The sequence below is a fragment of the Melanotaenia boesemani genome, chromosome 9 (genome assembly GCF_017639745.1).
Source record: "Melanotaenia boesemani isolate fMelBoe1 chromosome 9, fMelBoe1.pri, whole genome shotgun sequence".
Taxonomy (NCBI): domain Eukaryota; kingdom Metazoa; phylum Chordata; class Actinopteri; order Atheriniformes; family Melanotaeniidae; genus Melanotaenia; species Melanotaenia boesemani.
This window is the reverse complement of record NC_055690.1, coordinates 7,674,415-7,693,135: the sequence shown is the minus strand read 5'-3', so window position 1 is coordinate 7,693,135 and position 18,721 is coordinate 7,674,415. Positions and strand designations below refer to the sequence as shown.

At 37.2% G+C, this 18,721-nt stretch overlaps 2 protein-coding genes across 2 annotated transcripts; both read right to left on the bottom strand.

The window, feature by feature from the left end:
- Positions 1–42: 42 nt before the first annotated feature.
- On the bottom strand, positions 43–9,455 carry sirt2 (sirtuin 2 (silent mating type information regulation 2, homolog) 2 (S. cerevisiae)). Its single transcript, XM_041994554.1, has 16 exons — positions 9,302–9,455; positions 9,110–9,156; positions 8,845–8,887; positions 8,061–8,171; positions 7,905–7,946; positions 7,674–7,780; positions 7,414–7,470; positions 7,260–7,328; positions 7,045–7,174; positions 6,901–6,960; positions 6,733–6,788; positions 6,568–6,644; positions 6,381–6,432; positions 6,198–6,265; positions 5,070–5,136; positions 43–2,670 (listed from the first exon to the last, which is right to left on the bottom strand). The coding sequence occupies exons 1-16, from the start codon at positions 9,315–9,317 to the stop codon at positions 2,536–2,538; spliced, it is 1,137 nt and encodes a 378-aa protein (XP_041850488.1). The 5' UTR covers positions 9,318–9,455; the 3' UTR covers positions 43–2,535.
- Positions 9,456–10,418: 963 nt separating this feature from the next.
- dmac2 (distal membrane arm assembly component 2) lies at positions 10,419–13,447 on the bottom strand. The gene is made up of 6 exons (XM_041993890.1): positions 13,382–13,447; positions 12,728–12,918; positions 12,329–12,409; positions 11,418–11,557; positions 11,121–11,283; positions 10,419–11,014 (listed from the first exon to the last, which is right to left on the bottom strand). The coding sequence occupies exons 1-6, from the start codon at positions 13,397–13,399 to the stop codon at positions 10,846–10,848; spliced, it is 762 nt and encodes a 253-aa protein (XP_041849824.1). The 5' UTR covers positions 13,400–13,447; the 3' UTR covers positions 10,419–10,845.
- Between the last annotated feature and the right edge of the window lie 5,274 nt (positions 13,448–18,721).

Below are 18,721 nucleotides of genomic sequence, written 5' to 3'. Positions count from 1 at the left end.
GAACCAGAATATGAAGCTGAACAGTAAAATTCACCACAACGATTAAAGCAGGACGGCTTTATTTGGAAAGGTGCGTTGCCATATGCTTCTCTTTATTCAAACTCTTTGTGTCAGTATCTTCAAAATGAACAACATGAGGAAGAATTTTAAGGGATTAATGACATCTGGAGCAGGAATTGTGTTTAAAGACAGCTGAATAAAAACATCCTCTTGGACACAAACAAAAGTGAATATGGTCAGTTTTACAAAGGTCAAATCTATTGCAGGATTTTGCATTGGTTTCCATAATAATTACAAGTTAATTAATGTTCGCACCCTATATTAATTAGATGTTTACCCAACAGTTCATGCTCTTACAGCTGTTTATTACAGTTAATTATGAAGATGTTAACCCTTGAGCCCTCCTCAGGCCTTTTTGTTCATTGTTCCTTAACTTTTTTTTTTTGTTGTAAAGCAAAGGGAATTACTGTGACCTGGTGTTCTATTTTGCACCTGTTACACCTGGTGCAGGTGGTAGAAGACCAGCACACACACACACCTCTCCTGCTGGACAAGCTGGTGGTAGCAGTAGCAAGCAGTTTATCTTCAGCTGTGAAAGCAGTCAGGTGCAGTTTATAGTAGAGCAAATGAAAGAGGAAATGCTTGTATTTAAGCAGCTCTTTAAAGATTAACAAAATGCACGCCCTCTAAAGATGAATGATCAGTGCATGCTTACAGGTTCACACACACATACAGATAAAATCTTGGGAATTCCTGCATCAGCATACAATGGAAAAACAATGTGGTTGAATACATACAAAATGTAAAATAATATTTTTCTAGCAGCTAATCAGGCTCTACCATGTGCGACTGGGTTATGTTCTTTTGTTTTTTTCCAGGTTTAGTTAGTTTTCTATCTTTGTTCATTTTTCCTGTGTGTTATGTGGTGCGGCCAAACCACTATACAAGTTACCCTGGTGTGTCATTGTGTCAGGTCTACTTTCTTTAGGTGAGTTTGGTTTGTCTGAGTTACATTTAGTTGACCTCTTTTATAACCTGGCGGGTTCAATTACTGTTTTTGAAAACACTTCCCGTGTCCTTACTTCCTGTTGCTTTACTGTTTAGTCCCTGGTGGGGAGAAACTGACCCTACATAAAAAATATTAATGCAATCAAATCAATTTTGTTGCTAATCTTTGACATATCCAATATTCCAATCCATCAACAAAGCCCCATACCCCTAATATTTATGATATGGAAAGTCATTTATTTTTTGGAGTAAGTAATATAATTTGGCTGCACGGTGCTGTGGTTAGTTATACAGTTCGGGTTGCATGTTCTCCCCTTGCATGCATGTTCTCTCTCTGGGTACTCAGACTTCAACTCACAGTTCAAAAACATGCTTGCAAAGTTAAACAATTTTTTTTAAATTCTCCTTAGGAGTGAGTGTCAGTGTGAGTGGGTGTTTGTCTCTCTGTGATGACTCTGCAATGGACTGGCAACCTGTCCAGAATGTACCTCTGTCTAGTAACCTCTGGGATAGGATCCAAGAGCCCCCCTGTGACCCTGCATTGAATTAAGCGGGTACTGAAAATGGATGATGGAATAATGGAAAGTGGCATTTAAAGTGTTAAAATCTTATAAAATAATTTAATGCTTGGTAGTTTTGAGTGATTTTCAGTGATTAATGAAAAAAAGCTGAAAAAATGTTGCTGTATGACTTAAAAGCAATTCATTTGTTAGTAGTAAATTTGAGGAGAGTGCCAGGGTTAAATGACGTAATATTTTAGCAAACATGCCTGTTTAGCCTTCTTGTGACCAAACAGCACTTTGTCAATTCATAAAGTTTAATAAAGGAAAATCACCAATGAACCAGAGACTGATAATGTTAGTAAACCTCTGTTCCATAATATCAATAAGCCATGTTATGATCAAGCGTGTATATAAAGAGAAAATCAAGAGCAGGTTTATGAAACTTATTAAATACATTGATTGGGAGAAAATACAATTCAGAGGGTCCAAAACACAGATTATACTGTTAGATTTACAAGAAAGACTAAATTTACCTTATCGGGTTAAACGGTTTATTAGGCCAACCAGTTATAGTTAGGGAACACCCATGATATCTAAAATTGCATGCTAATCATAAATTAAAATCCTTTTCTCACAGAAGCTAAGTAAACTGAAGTAGCTCGGTCCACTTAACTTCAGAGCCATCTCATTTTAACTTTGATGCAGCATTGCAGCATCATTAATCACCTTCCATGCATCTGGGCTAAAAGGCACAGACATGAATGTTGTAGCTGCTGGATCAGAGGTGAGCTGAGGGAAAGAAATGTTAGTAAAGTACCAAAAGACTTTCATAAACAAAAGCATGGATAATAAATGTCCTCAGAAGAAGTAGGTGTCCTCTTTTCAAAGAGCAAGAGTGTGACAGACATCAATCTAAGTTTCACTTCAAAACAACCCCAGTATGTTCATCTCTCTGAAAGGACCATCTCTAACCTGTCATGTCACTTTAGTGGCTTTTGTTTTTTTAAGAAGCCTCTTTGATAAGTTACTCTTCGGCTTTGGGCTTTGGTTCCACCGAAGCAGAACTCGCCTTGGCTGCAGCTCCTTTACTTTCCTTCTCTTTCTTGTCCTGACTGTCGATCCTGGCATGCTCCTGCTTCACCAACTCTTCCAGCTCTCCCTAAATGGGCAAAAAAGCAAAAGGAGTTTAGTTTGACTGGTCTATAGAGTAAAAGAGGAAAGACTGGTGACAGGGGTGACGGCACAGAAACAGAGAGGGGGGGGGGGGAGTGCAAGCTTTCTGTTTCATGACACGCAGCCCAAACGCGTGGTCTTCGACCACACAGGAACATTACCAAAAAAAGACAAAAAAAAGTTTTAACAAGCACTCATCTGTTTCTTTTTGCTTCTGCACTTTTACACCAAATGGACATATTTTGTGCTTAAGTGCTTATTTTGCCTTTAAACAAATTAATCAACTGACAATCGAAACCTTTAAAATCTTGAATAAATCGTTTCTAATCCTTCCTTTTAATATGTGTATTTTTTAGTTTCAATATTTTTGTGTCACTAAACATTAAAAAACAGTCTGTCTCAGCTGGCATCTTACCAACACACATCTGTACTCTGCTCTGCATGTCACGAGACAGTACACAGTGTTATCGGTGGTTTAAAAAAAACAATAAGTCCTCAGTGTTTACTCTGCAGATATGACGAGATGCTGTAGGGATGGAAATCTCACAGCACCTCACAATTTAATCAGTTTATGAGTTATATTGTACTATTATCAATAGCTACAGTTACATGGACAAATATTTCATCTATTCAACTGAAATCAATCTGATCACAGATTCCAGCTGACATGTTTACATAAACGCTAAATAAAGTGACCCGATCAGTTGTATTTACATGATGGACAGATTTAATACGACTCTAACACTTTGACATGCGCAGTGCCTACTAGTTTGGAAAAAGTGTTTTTTATTTTCTTTTAACTGTCTAAATGCTCAGTGATCCTTAACTCTTTAAGTTTCAAACGTTGTATCAGCCAATGTTTTGTTTTGCTGCCGCCATTGCTCAAGTCTTCCTTGAAATCCATTAGGTAACCCAACAACCACGTGCTTCAAGCATCCGCAGAAACAACATCCACCACAAAACGACTAAAATGAGTGGTTAATTTTTCCTGCTGATCCGACCGTGAGAAGGTTTAAACCACCTCTCTCCATCGGATTGTCAATTCTTTCTGATCAAGGTTGATCCGATCAGCTGACATGTTTACATGATGCACTTTTATTCAGATTGGACGTCCGACTGGATTAAAAGTGCTCCATGTAAACGTAGGTACTGTAGAGTGTTTGGGTCACTTTGTGGAAAAATGTCTTCAAGAGTGAACATTGCAGCTGAAAGGAAACAAGGCACAGAAGCCAAAATACAAATGCATATCACTGGCAATAAAACTAGTAATAGTTTGTAATCAGCTTCACCCTTTCTTAGTTGGGTTGACACTTTGACACTATGTGCTGCAGCAGCCTACGGTGGGCTGCCTACCTTAATCATCCTTCCAGAATCTTTTAGTTTAACTTAACAAAAGTCAAAATACGTTCATATGATAGCATATGAACGCAGTGGGAACCAGTCAGACTTTATATGTTACAGATTCCCTGGGTGTTAAGCTTTTGTTCCAACTATCTTTTCTTGTATCCTATCAACTTTACCTCTGCAGGGTTGCAGGGTGGTTCACAGCAAGAAAGTCCCCAGTTCAAATCTCAGCTGGAGCCTTCTTGCTGTGGACTTTGTATAAGCTGCTCATTTTCAACTTCTAAAGGTATTCCAGCTTCTTCTCATAGTCCATAATCATGCACGTTAAGTTAACCGATGATTCCAAACTGACTCTAGGAGGGAGCTTGACTAGTTTCTCCCTGTCTTGGATTGGTGACCTGTCCTGAGGGTGTATTCTGTTCCTCACCTGATAGCAGCTGTGATGGGCTGCAACTCTCTCCTTGACCCTTCATCCTGCTGCACTATCCTGTTACTACAGTAGCTCATGGAGGAAAAACCGTATACTGACTCTAGCAGGTCTTTTAGGGTGTAGTCATTTTCAAAGCCAGTATAGTTTGGAAGTATTCAGTTAATTAAATCTGCAGTTTATCCTAAAAGATGTCACAACATGCTAAAGAAGGGGTCTTGAAGAAAGTGTCAGCTATGTAATTTCAGCTGGAGGTGCAGATAATTCATGTGGAAAGTCGCTGTTACTGCTAACTGCATCTTGCAAAGCATTCTGTCAGTTTGATCTAAAAGGCCTACCATGCTCATGCGCTGGATGCTAAACCTACAATAAGCTAAAGAGGTATGTGGTTTTGCTTAGCACAGAGACCGGAAATAAATCAGCATGACATAAAAGAAAATTAGAGGAAATGATAAAATTTTTTTTACAGTATTCTCTACACTGTGGTCTGACCTTTTTGTCTTACATTAACGTATTATCCTTCTGGGGTGACAGCACTCTGCTCTAACAGCTGTACGGGAAGTGAAAACCATAAATGAGCACAGGACTTCTGAGAGAAAAAACATGACGCTCACCTTCCATCCCAACAGCTCGGCTAGAGCCAAACAGCCATCATCACATGTACTGACGTGAGCTACATCTCTGGAGAAAAGAATCAGCGTGTTAGAATCTTACATAACTAATCTAATTCCAATGACACGAAATCTTATAATCATATGAAGTTTGATAAATAGAAACATACAATGCACTGTTTGGCTTTCATATTTTCAGCCTACTTTTTGTTTTTTACATGAGACATAAATCTTTAACAGCCAAAAAGTTCAACAAACAACCAAAGGAAACGGCTGGGTTAATGAAGAGCAGCAGCATCTAAGAAGGAAACAAATGGAAGCTAATGTTGAGCTGCATTCTGTTGACTCGGGAATCCTTTTTCTTTGTGGGATCCTTTCCAACAAAAAGAAATTTGGTATCTTTAGAGAAGAAAATCTGAAAGTTTGAACTAAAATGTCCATTCAGCTGAACCAGTTTTCACAACACAAAACCACACAGAGCATGAATGAAAAATGAACACAGCAAAGAAAGGATTCTTGTACTTGTTTATGTAGCAAACAGCTATTTTCTGCTATCATGTTCCAAAAAATGTTCCAAAAAAAAAAAAAAAAAAAATGCCACAAGTAATGCCTTCTTGGAAAGTATAAAACAATTTAATTATTTTCATTGCCAGAAATGACAGGGCAGCCACAATGAATCGTCAATGGTGTCTGAATGGAAGGAAACTGAGTGAGTGGGTGATAAATGAGTATGTGGAAAGCTAAATCATCACATTAAACTTTCATATATGATTATCTTCAGCTCATTAAGAACTGCCACAAAAACACAGAACAGCCCACAGCATCCACCTCCAAAATATCTGCTCTATTAATTATGAGTTTAGCTAAGCTCTGCATTTTCGATCTAAATTATGGATGAAGGTCTGGCACCCTCTGGCAGTGAAATGTGTAACTGTATGATTTTACTTGAATCTGGCAGACAGAAAACATGATTATCATAATGGACAAGCTGTTGATTTTAAAAAATCATCCTTTTACAACTAAATCTTACACATCAAACCCGTTTCCATCTCAGACCTAAGCTGTAATCTGAGGATAACAGTGATATATTAAAACAGCTGGAGAATAGGAATGACGGTATCTCAGGATCACCTGTAAGCCTTGTCTGAATCAAAGTCCATCCCTCCTCCAAAACCAAGCAACCCAAACACAGGATCAGCCTGCGGAGAGAAACCCACAGAGCACACGATGCTGCATAAAGACTTCAGGACATTTTGACAGAAAATGTAATGACGACAAAATACATGAAAAGGTGATGGAGAAGTGATGGCTTACCTGCCCTGTTTTCTCCATGTTAATCAGCAGTCTGGGGCAACTTTTGGAAACTCTAATAAGACAAAAAAAAAACAAAAAAAAAACACAAGACAAAGCCATTTTTAAGTTAGTGAAAAAGAGTAGAGACACTTCAGCAAAGTCTAAAACTTTGATTGTGCAGGACAGGCTCAAAGCTGATCTGCAGTACCTGCCAACTAAACTTGCAAATGGTTGGACCTGCAGAGACGTTCCCATGATGATGAGAAGATCACAACGAGGAAAGTCCTGAACAAGAAAAAAAAAAGTAAAATGAATTAATATTGATAAGTCACATGTGTTCAACATATGTCATAAACCACCATCATGTGCTCACCATCTTCATTGAAGTGAAGAATCGGGCTGGAAGGTTCTCTCCGAAGAAGACGATATCTGGGTACAAAGCCAGGCTTTTTTTTAATCATTTATTTATTTTTTGTTTAAAAATACATAGAGTCTAAGCCTTAGACTCTAAGGTGTCATAAAGAAACAAGGATCATCTGACCTGGTTTGACCAAACTGCTGCACTTGTCACATTTGGGAATGGCATCAGAGAATATTTTTTCTACAAGACAAAGAGCCAAAGTTGAAATCCTATATGTCTAAAATCAGAACAATTCAATAATCAAAAGCAAAAACAAAAGCACACCTTTCATCCAGTCCAGGTTGTACTCCTTGCGGCAACAGAAGCTGACACAGTGTGAAGTATAGAACGTTCCGTGAGCTTCGATTAGATCATCTCCTTCGAGGCCAGCAACTCTTTCCAGAGTGTCAATGTTCTGCACAGCCACACTCAGTAACGTCAATACAGATAAAACAATGACTTCTGGTTCCTGAGTTTGAGACTTTGTGTTTTTTTTTTACCTGTGTGTAGCAGCGTCTCAGAAGCCCCTTGTCCTTCAGCATTTTTATAAAGTAGTGGCAGATTGTGGGCTAAATTTAAGTATAGAGATCACAGTGATGCCTTTTTATAAGAGAAAGGAAAGTAATCTAATAATGAAAAGGTTTTATGGTGTACCTTAAACTGTCCTGGGTAAAGTTCTTTTGCCAAAGCAAAGAATGGCTCTGGGTGTTTCTGTAATGAAAGATGGAGAGAACAATGCTTACTGCAGGCATATATATATATATATTTGTGTGTGTGTGTGTGTGTGTGTGTGTGTGTCCAAATTTTTGACTGGTAGTACATCTGAACAAATTCAAAATATCAAAGCTAAATAGGATTCTTCATGGCCTAAAGTTAGGTGTCATCCTTAAAACACATGCAAGTCTTTGACCAACCTTAAAATAGTCTATCTGGAAAATGGCCTCTGGATAAGGCAGGTTATATTTTTGCAGGTTTGCATACAAGCCAGTTTCTGGTGAGCGGAAATCTGGGATCCCAGCAGCTGTGAAAATATGAGGAATTACAGATGAGGATTTATAAAGAAAAAAAAAACTAAATAAAAAATAACTGTCAATAAACAATCTATAAAAAATATGAAATGCTGTTAAAAACTTATATACACACACATGTGGATATTCCAGCTCCAACCATGCATATGATGTTTTTACCTGTGTGGGAGCAGAGAAATTTGTTATTCCACAAATTATAACTTATAAGCAGTAAATTAACCCACTATGGTAAATCCCATAATGAAAGGGTGGGTCAAATAAGCAAACACTCACACTTGCCGCTCTTTATATACTGTGCCACTCCAGCCAGAGTCAGCTCATCCAAAACCTTTTCTGCTGAGCCGAGACCAAGAGTGCTGGAGAAGAGGTTTCGTAGGAAGTCCACTAACAGGTGACACAGGAGAATCAGAGGAAGGTGATCAATATATTTACTTAAATTTGGTCAGGAAAAGAAGATAGAATTATTAGAATTTATGGAGCTCTTTGGTTCTATCAGACCACTGTAGGCAGAACTTAAGCCAAATATAACTTTGCTTGTAAGTAATCAGAGTTGACTAATGAAGAATTTAAAATCAAATTTTGCCCAAAATCAACAATGGAAAACAGATAATATGAAGCACTAATGCTGTGTATCTAATGTGAAGGCAGATCACTAGAAATGATTTCAATAAATCATATCCATGTTCGAAAATCATGTGATATGCATTTCTTATAAACTCTTCATAACCTACTTGTTTACACTCATTAATTGTGACGGGATGAAGTACTCACTGTGTATTCATTTCATTTCACGTGGTTTTAACCATAGAACTTGATTATCACAACTATTTTCACATGATCTCTGGGTCAGAGATTAAATAAATTGACTTATTTTAACCTTGTTTAAGAAGTCAAATTCGTGTTTGCTAAAAAATAATCTCTGGTTTACAGCCCCAAGGCTTTTTTTTAAGGGTAATTAATTAATCTATTTTAATGTAGTCAATGGTAAACACCATCAATTTTGGATTGGCTCTTGAAACGTAAAAGACAAACAAACTCAACAAAAGACAAATATTACTCTCTCCTGCGGCCTCGTCCTCGCTGCTGTCGTCAGATTGGTCCTGTAGAAGAAACAGTACTGCATTTACTGGTGTTACTAAATCAAACCCTTTTCTATAAAGTCAGGACAATCTGCTCTAGTCATCTGAGATAAATGACACAATGTCCCGCTGTGTCTGACACGGAATAATCGGGGCTTCGTTTCGATATGCACCGTTAACAACGGTCGTATTAGCTCCTGCGTGGCTGCAAATAATCGCCAACTAAAGTTAAATTATTCTCACCTCTTGTTCAGGCGTAACCTCCACCTCTTCTTCTTTTTTAGGAAGTTCTACAAATGGTTTAAAAAAAATGACACCCCGTCAAACTTGACAGTCATTGTAAAATGCTAATACAGAAACGCTAGTTCACTTTAGCTAACGATGGATCAAATAATCAAAATTGTGTGTCGTTTACGAATCAGACAGCTATCATACCCGATGCATCAGACATTTATCCGACTTAGGACACCCTTCAACTACAATGGTTTGATTGACAATCTACTGAAATTTCTAATGATTTAATTAATTTGTGATATGGATCCAATAAACAGCTAGCGCCCAGCTGTTCCGTCTTGTTGTTGTCCGTCAAAAACAATGTCCGTGTTTAACGTGACCCCGTTAACACCAAGTGATTGGTTCCTACTGCTCATTGTAGTACTGAATTATCTGATAAATAGCTAATAAAATATTAATATTTATAAATATGGATAATATCTGGAGTGATTATACATTCTGTTTGCGATATTATTATGGGTATAAAGTGACATGCCTGAAAATTAGAAGTAGTTTTTTAACCTATGATCCATCTGGCTAATTGAAATCAGTAGATCTGAACATACAAATGTAGCAGTGGTTTCTTCTGTCGCAGTCACTCTTGTATCCAAGTCCCACTGACTTCTTTAGCAGACCACTGTGGGGTGTAGCACTGCTGCAGGAACAAGGCTCATACTGGATTATAGGCTTTAGTTTTCTCACATAAGCTTTCACAGTGACGATTATAAATACATCCAGCCACACTATGGTGTAGCCACGTGATTTGCGCTGTTCTGTGCACTTAATATAAATTCACAAATTTTACAACAATCTTTTTTCTCCAACAATTAAGTATCTATCATTTTATTTATAATGAAAATATAACACATTATATCTCACTCCAATTTACCTTAAATATTGCATAGTTCCATGTTTTCTCAGTAGAGCACCTAATTCTCACACTGCAAGTTTACAAGTGGTTCCTAGATTTTGTAAAATAAGAATTTGTTCTGCTTCCTGTTAAGAGCTTTTCCTCTCCACCTGCTACTGCCCCATGTATGCTTAAGATGACTTATTTGAAAAGTAGATTCCTTGCAATCTTTTGGCTTCCTTAGCTAGGCAATTATTTTATGAATTTGCTCACACTGTATGAACAGTTACTGTAAACTGGACTACTGTGGCTCATATAATGGATTTGTTTTAATTGGATTATAACTAGACTCTAATGAATCAGATTTAGGTAGACTGCATCTTTAAAGGTGATAGAACTAACTCATGAACTGGCACTATAAAAAAAATTATTTTAATTTTATTTATTTATTTACAATCATATTACAGTCAGTATCAAATGAAGTCATGGCAGCCAAAGTACAACTGGAATGAGACAAATCAGTTTGGAAATATAAAATTTTACATGATTTCTGTGCACTTTTACCTACAAACTGAGAGGTGTGATGCAGGAAACCATTTAGACCGATTACAGCTATTTCTACTGAATTCCACATAATCTAACAAAACATGAGAAAAACTGTTCCACACCGGCAGCATTTCCCCTTCTTTCTGTTTTAATTTGATGCACATGTTTAATCATGAGTCTGTAACCAGTTTATACGAAGAAACACAAGCAAATGTAAGTAGATAAACCACATCTCGTAAAAACTGTAGACACGAGTGGAAAGAGTTCCCTCCTATGATTTTCATAAGTGACTGCTGCTCCCATCCCTGCACTACCTCTGTCTTTGTATCTGCTGATCTATGGGCTCCCCTCCTGCCTGCCTCAGGTCATAACCATCGGCTCTGATCTGGCACTGCGGTAACATCTCCTCTAGCAGGATGATCACCAACCCAGGACTTGAAATTCTTGGTAGGGAGGACACATTCAGATGCTTCAGTCCCCTTCAAACACAAATACAACAAAAACAAAAGTAAAGGATTGTTAGAGCAGTGGATTTTGCAGGGATAACTAAGCTATGATGACGATATGTCAGTTTTGGCTGATTACTTGAGATTCCTGAGTGCAGCCAAGCCGCCTGTGGTGATGCGTGGACACTGAGAAATGTCCAACTCTTCCAGAGAGTCCTGGAACACATGGAGTTTAGCCAGGAACCAGTCATCCACCTCAGGACACCCTTGTAATTTAAGAACTCGCAAATGCTGTTGTTTTTCTGCAGGCAGACAAATCATGTAAAACAACCGGATTAACAATCTTGATATAAATTAAAAGATGATCTCACAGCAGTTAAAAGAAAAAATGATCAAAGGGAAACATAGAAATAGAGGTTGTGTTGGACCTCATTACCCAGGTTAAACAGTCCTTTGTAGTTGATGACTGTGTGACTCATGTCGATTTCCTCTAAAGGTGTGTCTTTATGATTCAAGAAATCCCAAGGTAGCTTGCCCCTGTGGTTTGGACGGAGCCACTCCGACTGGCCAACGTACCTGAGGATCATGTTAGAACTGGATCACAGCAGCTCCAGAGGAGCGAACTACAAAGTGAGTTCAACACAGAGAGGCTTTCTTTGTGTTAGTTGCTTGACAAAACCTAAAACTCAAATAATCAAATTGATTAAGAGGTAAGGAAAGGATAAGGAAGGACTTTCTTCACTAATCAAGGCTTTCCTGTTTAGGCTTTTAAAGTTTAATACATTATTTGATGCTTTTTCTGTACAACAATATCCTGACACTTCATTTATAAGAAGAGATTGTTTAATGAAGGGCATCTAGGTCTGAAAGTAAATCTCGCTTTAGAGTACGCCTCTAGGGACAAGACCTTAACACAAATCCTGCCTGCAAACTACTACAAATTGCACAAAAAAAGAGTCAATGAAAAAAATGAAAGTAAAAATATTTTTTGATTGTGTTCAGCTCATTTGTATTTATTTGTGGGATATCAAATACAAATGGGAAAGAGTCTGACAGGAGCTTGTAGAAGTGAGATTGCTGTGCTCAAGTCCTAAAAATATCCACATTTTAAGATGACACCTTAGGCCTTTGGAACTTAAAATAGATATTTTTCACATCCTCTGGGTGTGCTCACTATTTAAAGACCAGAAACAGCAGAATAAAAGAAAAGCAGCTTGGTCTTGACAATACTTATAAGATTTAACTGACATGTAATATTTACAAAAGAAGAAAATGATCATCCAGTGTTCTTATATAGCATCTGTATTCAGAGCATCCGCTTAAGAGGCTAATCAATAAGGAACTTACCGAAATCCTCCACCCAGACTCAAAATGTAGTATGCACATGCTACATCTGGCCCATAGAACCTTTGTGTGTAGCCATAGTAACTGCGAAAAGAGCGAGGAAAATTAGAGATGGTCAAATTTATACAGTGACTTGACAAATCAAATCAAGCCAAAGTGTCTTGTTATGGCCATTAATTAGGGTCATCTAAAGAATGTGAAGGATTATGACCAAGAATTGCTAATGCATTCTATAACTTATACACCCTTATTTGCTTTATGTGGTCAGCTCAGTAATAGATGTTTGACTGAGCTTTAACAATGAGAAAAAAGTGTGCATTTCATTTGAAACTGCAGCTTACTGGAATTTTCCCAGCAACAAATGTGACCAACTCCAGCAGCAGAAGTTTAGGTGAATCTTACACATTCTTTCTCTGGAGTTGCTTCCTACTCATCTGAGACCTCCAGCTCAGGAGCATCTCTACATCATAGAAACGCTGGGTGAGGTTGAGGAGGAGCCTCGAGAGAAGGGGAGGTGGAGATGATGAGCTGGAGCTCCAGTGTCTCCTAGCAACAAGGAGGAAGGCTGACCGCTGGCAACATCTGTGTAGAGACTGCACAGACACAGAGAAACAAGACATGAACAGGTAATACTGTGCAACAGTTCTTACCTCAAATGTAAAAACAAAGGACACGAGATGTCATGATGTTCTGCTCGTGTCTAATGCCAACAGTGGATTTTTCTGCTCACTGGCTTACATACAGACGAATAAAGACATTCTGTTAAAGCTTCAGTTCCAAAGACATTAAAAAACATCATTAAGAGACATAGCGAGAGAGAGATAGATAGATAGATAGATAGATAGATAGATAGATAAATATATAGATTGATTCATATATAGATTTAAGGTAGCATTAGCTAAGGTGCTAATTAAAATGGTTCAGCAAAATCATGTTTTGAGCCTGAGAGTAAACACAGCCCTGTAAATAACTAAATTAACACATAAATATTCTGTTTAAAATGATTTAATTAAACTTAACACAGTAGTATTTAGTCAGAATGTCAAGGATATTTACCATTAACGGGGCAGACATGACAGCACCGTTCGACAGAAAGTCGTATGGGACAAACTTTACACTTCCGCCTTAAGCAGCTATTAGAGTTGTAGTTCCTCAGGTTCACCACTAGATGTCGCGCAATACCCGTATCTGACCCTGACCACGTGAGCCTGAGACAAATTATTCCAGACAGACAGACAGACAGATAGACAGATAGATAGATAGATAGATAGATAGATAGATAGATAGATAGATAGATAGATAGATAGATAGATAGATAGATAGATAGATAGATAGATAGATAGATAGATAGATAGATAGATAGATAGATAGATAGATATTTGTCTGTGAAGTCACAGGATTTCTGTCAGCCATAAACAGACGTGTACAAGTCAGAGGGAATATGCAGTATTCTGTGTAAAGTTGTACCTAACTGAGTTGTATTGAATATGGCATTCCATATAAAGCTCAGACTCTTCAAGTTAAACCTAGTGTTGGTTTTGAAGATCCAGCACCCCATTTGCAACACGAATAACACAAAAAAGTAACTTGTATGGCACAATCTTCTCTCAGTACACTTTAAATGCTTTGGGATGTTTTGGGATCATCCATGTGTTCAGAGTAAGAAAAAGATAAAAGTCAACATTTTCCTGCGCATTAAACACAATTATAACTCATCATCACTAAGTTTAGTTTTATTACTGAAAACAGAATAATACTTTAAACGATTTGTAAATAAAAGAAAAACTACTGAAATGTTTTAAAACATTGTTTTTCCTGTACCATGAGTCAAACCAACAAATAAATAAAACTTGTGAATTAAACAGATCTTAATCTCATCCAAAGGCAGTAAACTTCTCTGGATGGGTTTAGAGGCATCTGGGATGGGATAACATCCCACCATGGAAACATATACAGTGATCAGAATAATCAATACTCCAGATTATTCTTGGAATAAATATTGCCATGTCTTCCAGATTAACCTTTGGGGACTTTGAGAACATAAAGTGCCAGACTGCCAAAATGACCATACTGGAGACCTCGCCTCAACTGTCTCTACTAAAACCTCTCTAATTTTCTTCTCTTTAACTTTATCAGTTTTTTTGTTTGTTTGTCTTTTTTTATTTGATCACAAAAAACTTAATCAGAGTTGGCCTTTGCAGAAATAATGTTCACATATTGTACTATGGTCTGAGTTTTAGAGCTACAGCTGAGATGTTCACATACATCCTAACTGAATCCTAACACATTCATCCAGACTGTTATTGGAAACAAGTGTAGAAGGCAGGTTCTGCGATGGTATAGGGTGGTATCAGTGCCCTTAGCAAAGACCATTCACACTTGACAGTAGCATGGATGCAGAACAAACCATTGAGATTTAAGAAAAGCATGTGTTGCCTAAACCAAACATGGATCCAACAGAAAAGGGTACTAAGAGAGGTCTGCCTGTAGTCCCGACCTGTCCCCAGTAGAGAACTTCTGAAGACTTGGATATAATGTGATGATGATCCATTTTTGTACACCTAAATGCATGTTTTCAGGAAGAATGAGACAAACTAACCCCTGAAATGATTAATTGCTTTATATTCTCACTGCATAATATAACTTTGGCTTCTATTAGTTGGACTTTTTGTACTTTCTGAATACTGCTTCTTCAGTTAATTTTCCTCCAAGCTCTCAGTGGATATTCTCTTTAATACCACAGAGACACAAAGCAGCTAGAAATAGTGCGTATATGACAGATGTGTCACAAAAAAAGGATTACAGACACCACACCCTCCCTCTGCCATGCACACATACATGCATAAGCCAACGCACATGCATAGACCTTGCCAAGCTCCTGCAGGAGCCATTAGTGTGATGTGACAGATTGCTCACACCTGCTGGCATGCACAATTAGCAAATGAGATCATGGCTAGCACTTTCCCTGCATGTTTACAGGATTTCAGCAGACAAAAATGCCACAGTCAATAAAAAGAGAAGCAGGAGTGGATTGGTATTAGTGCCACAAACTCTGCATGTCTCCAAAATATAAGCCATAGAATGACACATATCATATTTAAAAGTCTGTGTCTGTGTGGTTATTGCTATGAAGAGATGGACGACAGGCAGGAATAAAGCCAAAGTCTGAGTAAAGCTTAGAGTAAATCTCATTATTGGTGGGCTGGTTGAATGAACATGTGGACCAATGAAGTCAAAGAGTGAAAAGCAAAGGGAATGAATGAGCTGATTAGTGAATGAATTGATTAATACAGATGAATGGCTTACCTGATCAGAATGCTTTAACATTAGAGGGGATTGACAGTGTTTAGATTCTCCTCATGGAGGACGCACCTGCAACTGAGCTGATTTGTGTGCTTGTGTGTTCACTGATAACTCTGAGATTGATCCTGTTTTGTTTGATCTTTAGAAAATACACAGTCTGCATATATGATAGGAAACACCTCTAAACCAATTTATCTTTGTCAAGTTGAGATGACAGTTTATCTTTTGCATCATCTCCCCAGAATAAATCAGATCAAAAGCTCCTCTCTTTTAAGCATTTGCTACTGTATTATTGATGAGATTTTTAATATCATTTACATGTGTTTTGAAGCACTGTATTCATGTTTGTTTACACTCATAAATTTTTGATTGGCTCTTAGTAGACTTTTGAACAACAAAGCGAGTATTAGCTTAAAGTTAAATGTGAGACAAGCAACTCCACTCTTTTACCGAGCATACAACAGAACATTTACACATGCAGATTTTCTGCCTTATAAACACACCTCCAAGAACAACAGGTCATTTAAATTAAATACTTGAACAATCATTAACTAACTTAAAAAATCCACAGGATGAAATAAAGCAGTTGTGTGCAGTTTGCAGCTTTCTGTTTATGACTGTTCTTCTCTGTTGTTTTGCTGTTTATTGTCATTATTCCCCAATTTCCCCAACATTTCTTTCTAACCCCTGGATTACAATAAAAATTTTATAAGGAAATAAAATGGTCACCGCCCAGCTGGCTGACAACACACAATAAACAAACATTACTGCTGTCCATGGTGCTGAAACAGCAGTGAGTAAGTCACTGAAACAAAATAGATCTTAGTTAATAAAACACACTCGCTTCTTTAAAATCAGAAAATACGCCAGTGCTAATCAGACTAAGGTCAGTCCTGTTTATATGACAGTTTTCCACAGTTACAAACTTGCTACTGACCCATTCAATCACTCATCATAAATGAACGAAATTCTTCAAGCACTTTTCATTTAAATATAATCATATCATAAAATATATATATATAATCTGAAAGTTCACTATTTTATAGAGCTCCTCTTTTGTGTTCTCAGGTGAGTTTTTTCAGGGGAACTCAACAGAAGAAAAAGTACCAGATTCAACAAATAGGAACGATTCATAAGTGAAAGAAGTGACACAATTTCCACTGGTCAGCCTTGATTAGCACATTTTCATCCCCTTTGATTTTGGTCTTTTCCAAAGCAAAGATAAGCTTAAGGAGCAAAAAACAGCAACAACTCAAAAGAGAGAGCAGCCACAATACATTTTTCTCCACATTTACATTTTAAAAAGGTGACAAATACTGAGAGAATATGTACACAGAAAAATTCCTTGTAGTAAAAATTAAAAGCTAAAAGTGCTAACACTTGTATGCTTTAAATCCTGATGATGAGGCTGGCCTCTAGAAGCTTTCACTTACAATATGCAAGCTGAAATGAGAAGAGTCATCTAACGAATGAAAACGAGGGACTTACCAGGGTATGACAGTGTTCCCTCCAGTGTGAAGAGTATATTATTGGGATTTTTTTGCTCCAGTTTTGGAAAAGTTTAACAAGAAGCTTTTCAAAAAACTGCTCACCATCAACATTTAAAGACAGATTAAATTATTATTTTCAATTATTTTCTTGGCCTCTCTTCATCTGTCTTCCGCCTCTAACAACAGTTAGGTGGTGCTATTGTATTAAAGCAAGCTGGAGAAAGTAAAGTAAATGTTGTGGCTGGTCACAGAACAAATTAAATAGATTTCATTCAAAAGAAATTAAATTAAGTAGATAGATTTGGTGCCATGTCATCAGATTTAGTGTAAAACTCAGATGTAAACAGCAACTGGACAGAGTTACTTACTTATTTAGTTGCTCTAAGTACTCAAGATAATTAAGAAATTATTATTGATAATTAAATGATTAATTCTAATTTTGCCACTTTGTCCACATTTCTTTCAGGTTTTATTCAGTCGTGTGAAAAACAAAGGCCATTTTCTTTAGTTCTTTCTTTTAATGTAGTTCCTCAGAATGGAGACACATCCAACACAACCATTTTTTTTATATCACTCTAGCTCATAAATGGTTATATATAAGAGGTCAAAACACAGGGTCCGTCCATCCATCAATCAATCCATCAATCCATCCATTTTCTGCCACTTAGCCATTATCGACTGGGAGTGTTTGGATCTTTTCAAAGACTGGACACTTCTGGCTCAGCTCCCTTAAAAGAGCTGGTTATTATGTCTCCCTAAAGCCTCGTCATTTAGTCTCACACAGAGGCTTGTAGCAATAATTTGTGGATAATTTAAGAGTTACAAATTGTTTGTGTGTTGGTAAGCTTAAATATGTGTTTTCATTAATCTCTTATTTTAATTACCTTTTTTGTTAAATCAAAAAGTCTACTGTTTAACATTTTAACCTTACCTTGAACAATTAAACACAGCAAACAAATCAAATAACATGCCTGCATTTAAGTCTGCCTCTCCCTGTCGCCCTGTATCATTACATTCCCTGTCTCCTTAATGGCATGATCAGTCTGTCCTTGCATGTAACTGGTCACATGTTGTGCCCATCAGAATTAAATCTGCATGGATTCTCTTTGGAGCTGAATAGCAGCTGCTGAAGATTCAACTCTTCCACTACAAAGAATCGTCTCTTAGAGCTGAATTGTTCCAAACTTAACTATTAATCAGGTCCAAGTCCAACATTCTGAGTAGAGGGTCTTTTTTGGTTTAGATGATAATAAAAATGTGGTTAAAGTAGAAAAATCAACATGTTTAGGGCTTAGACATTTAAATATGTATGGGTTGCCATCATGATAATGTATACAAAACAACAGCATAAATGTAGGCTGCCATTTTGTTATTTTTAACCTTAAATTGTGACACATATTGTACATGTAGACAAACATTACACACTTTGCTGTGATACTTACTTACTGAAACTAAAAATGGCTAATAAAAGAAAGGAATTGTCCTAGACCCCAAGCCTCATTTTAAGATCTGATGAGGACCTGAGTTTTTATTTCATTTCATCATTTCTATCATGTTCAGATATGTAAAATCTCATAACTGAACCTCTTTTTCTAGACACCTG

Coding starts and splice junctions, on each gene's coding strand:
- dmac2 (XM_041993890.1), bottom strand. Junction 11,284..11,417: donor CAAAGGACTGTTTAACCTGG/GTAATGAGGTCC, acceptor GTCTGCCTGCAG/AAAAACAACAGCATTTGCGA. Junction 11,015..11,120: donor GCTGCACTCAGGAATCTCAA/GTAATCAGCCAA, acceptor TTGTGTTTGAAG/GGGACTGAAGCATCTGAATG.
- sirt2 (XM_041994554.1), bottom strand. Junction 8,888..9,109: donor AGGTTACGCCTGAACAAGAG/GTGAGAATAATT, acceptor TTTCTTCTACAG/GACCAATCTGACGACAGCAG. Junction 2,671..5,069: donor CCGAGCTGTTGGGATGGAAG/GTGAGCGTCATG, acceptor TTGCCCATTTAG/GGAGAGCTGGAAGAGTTGGT.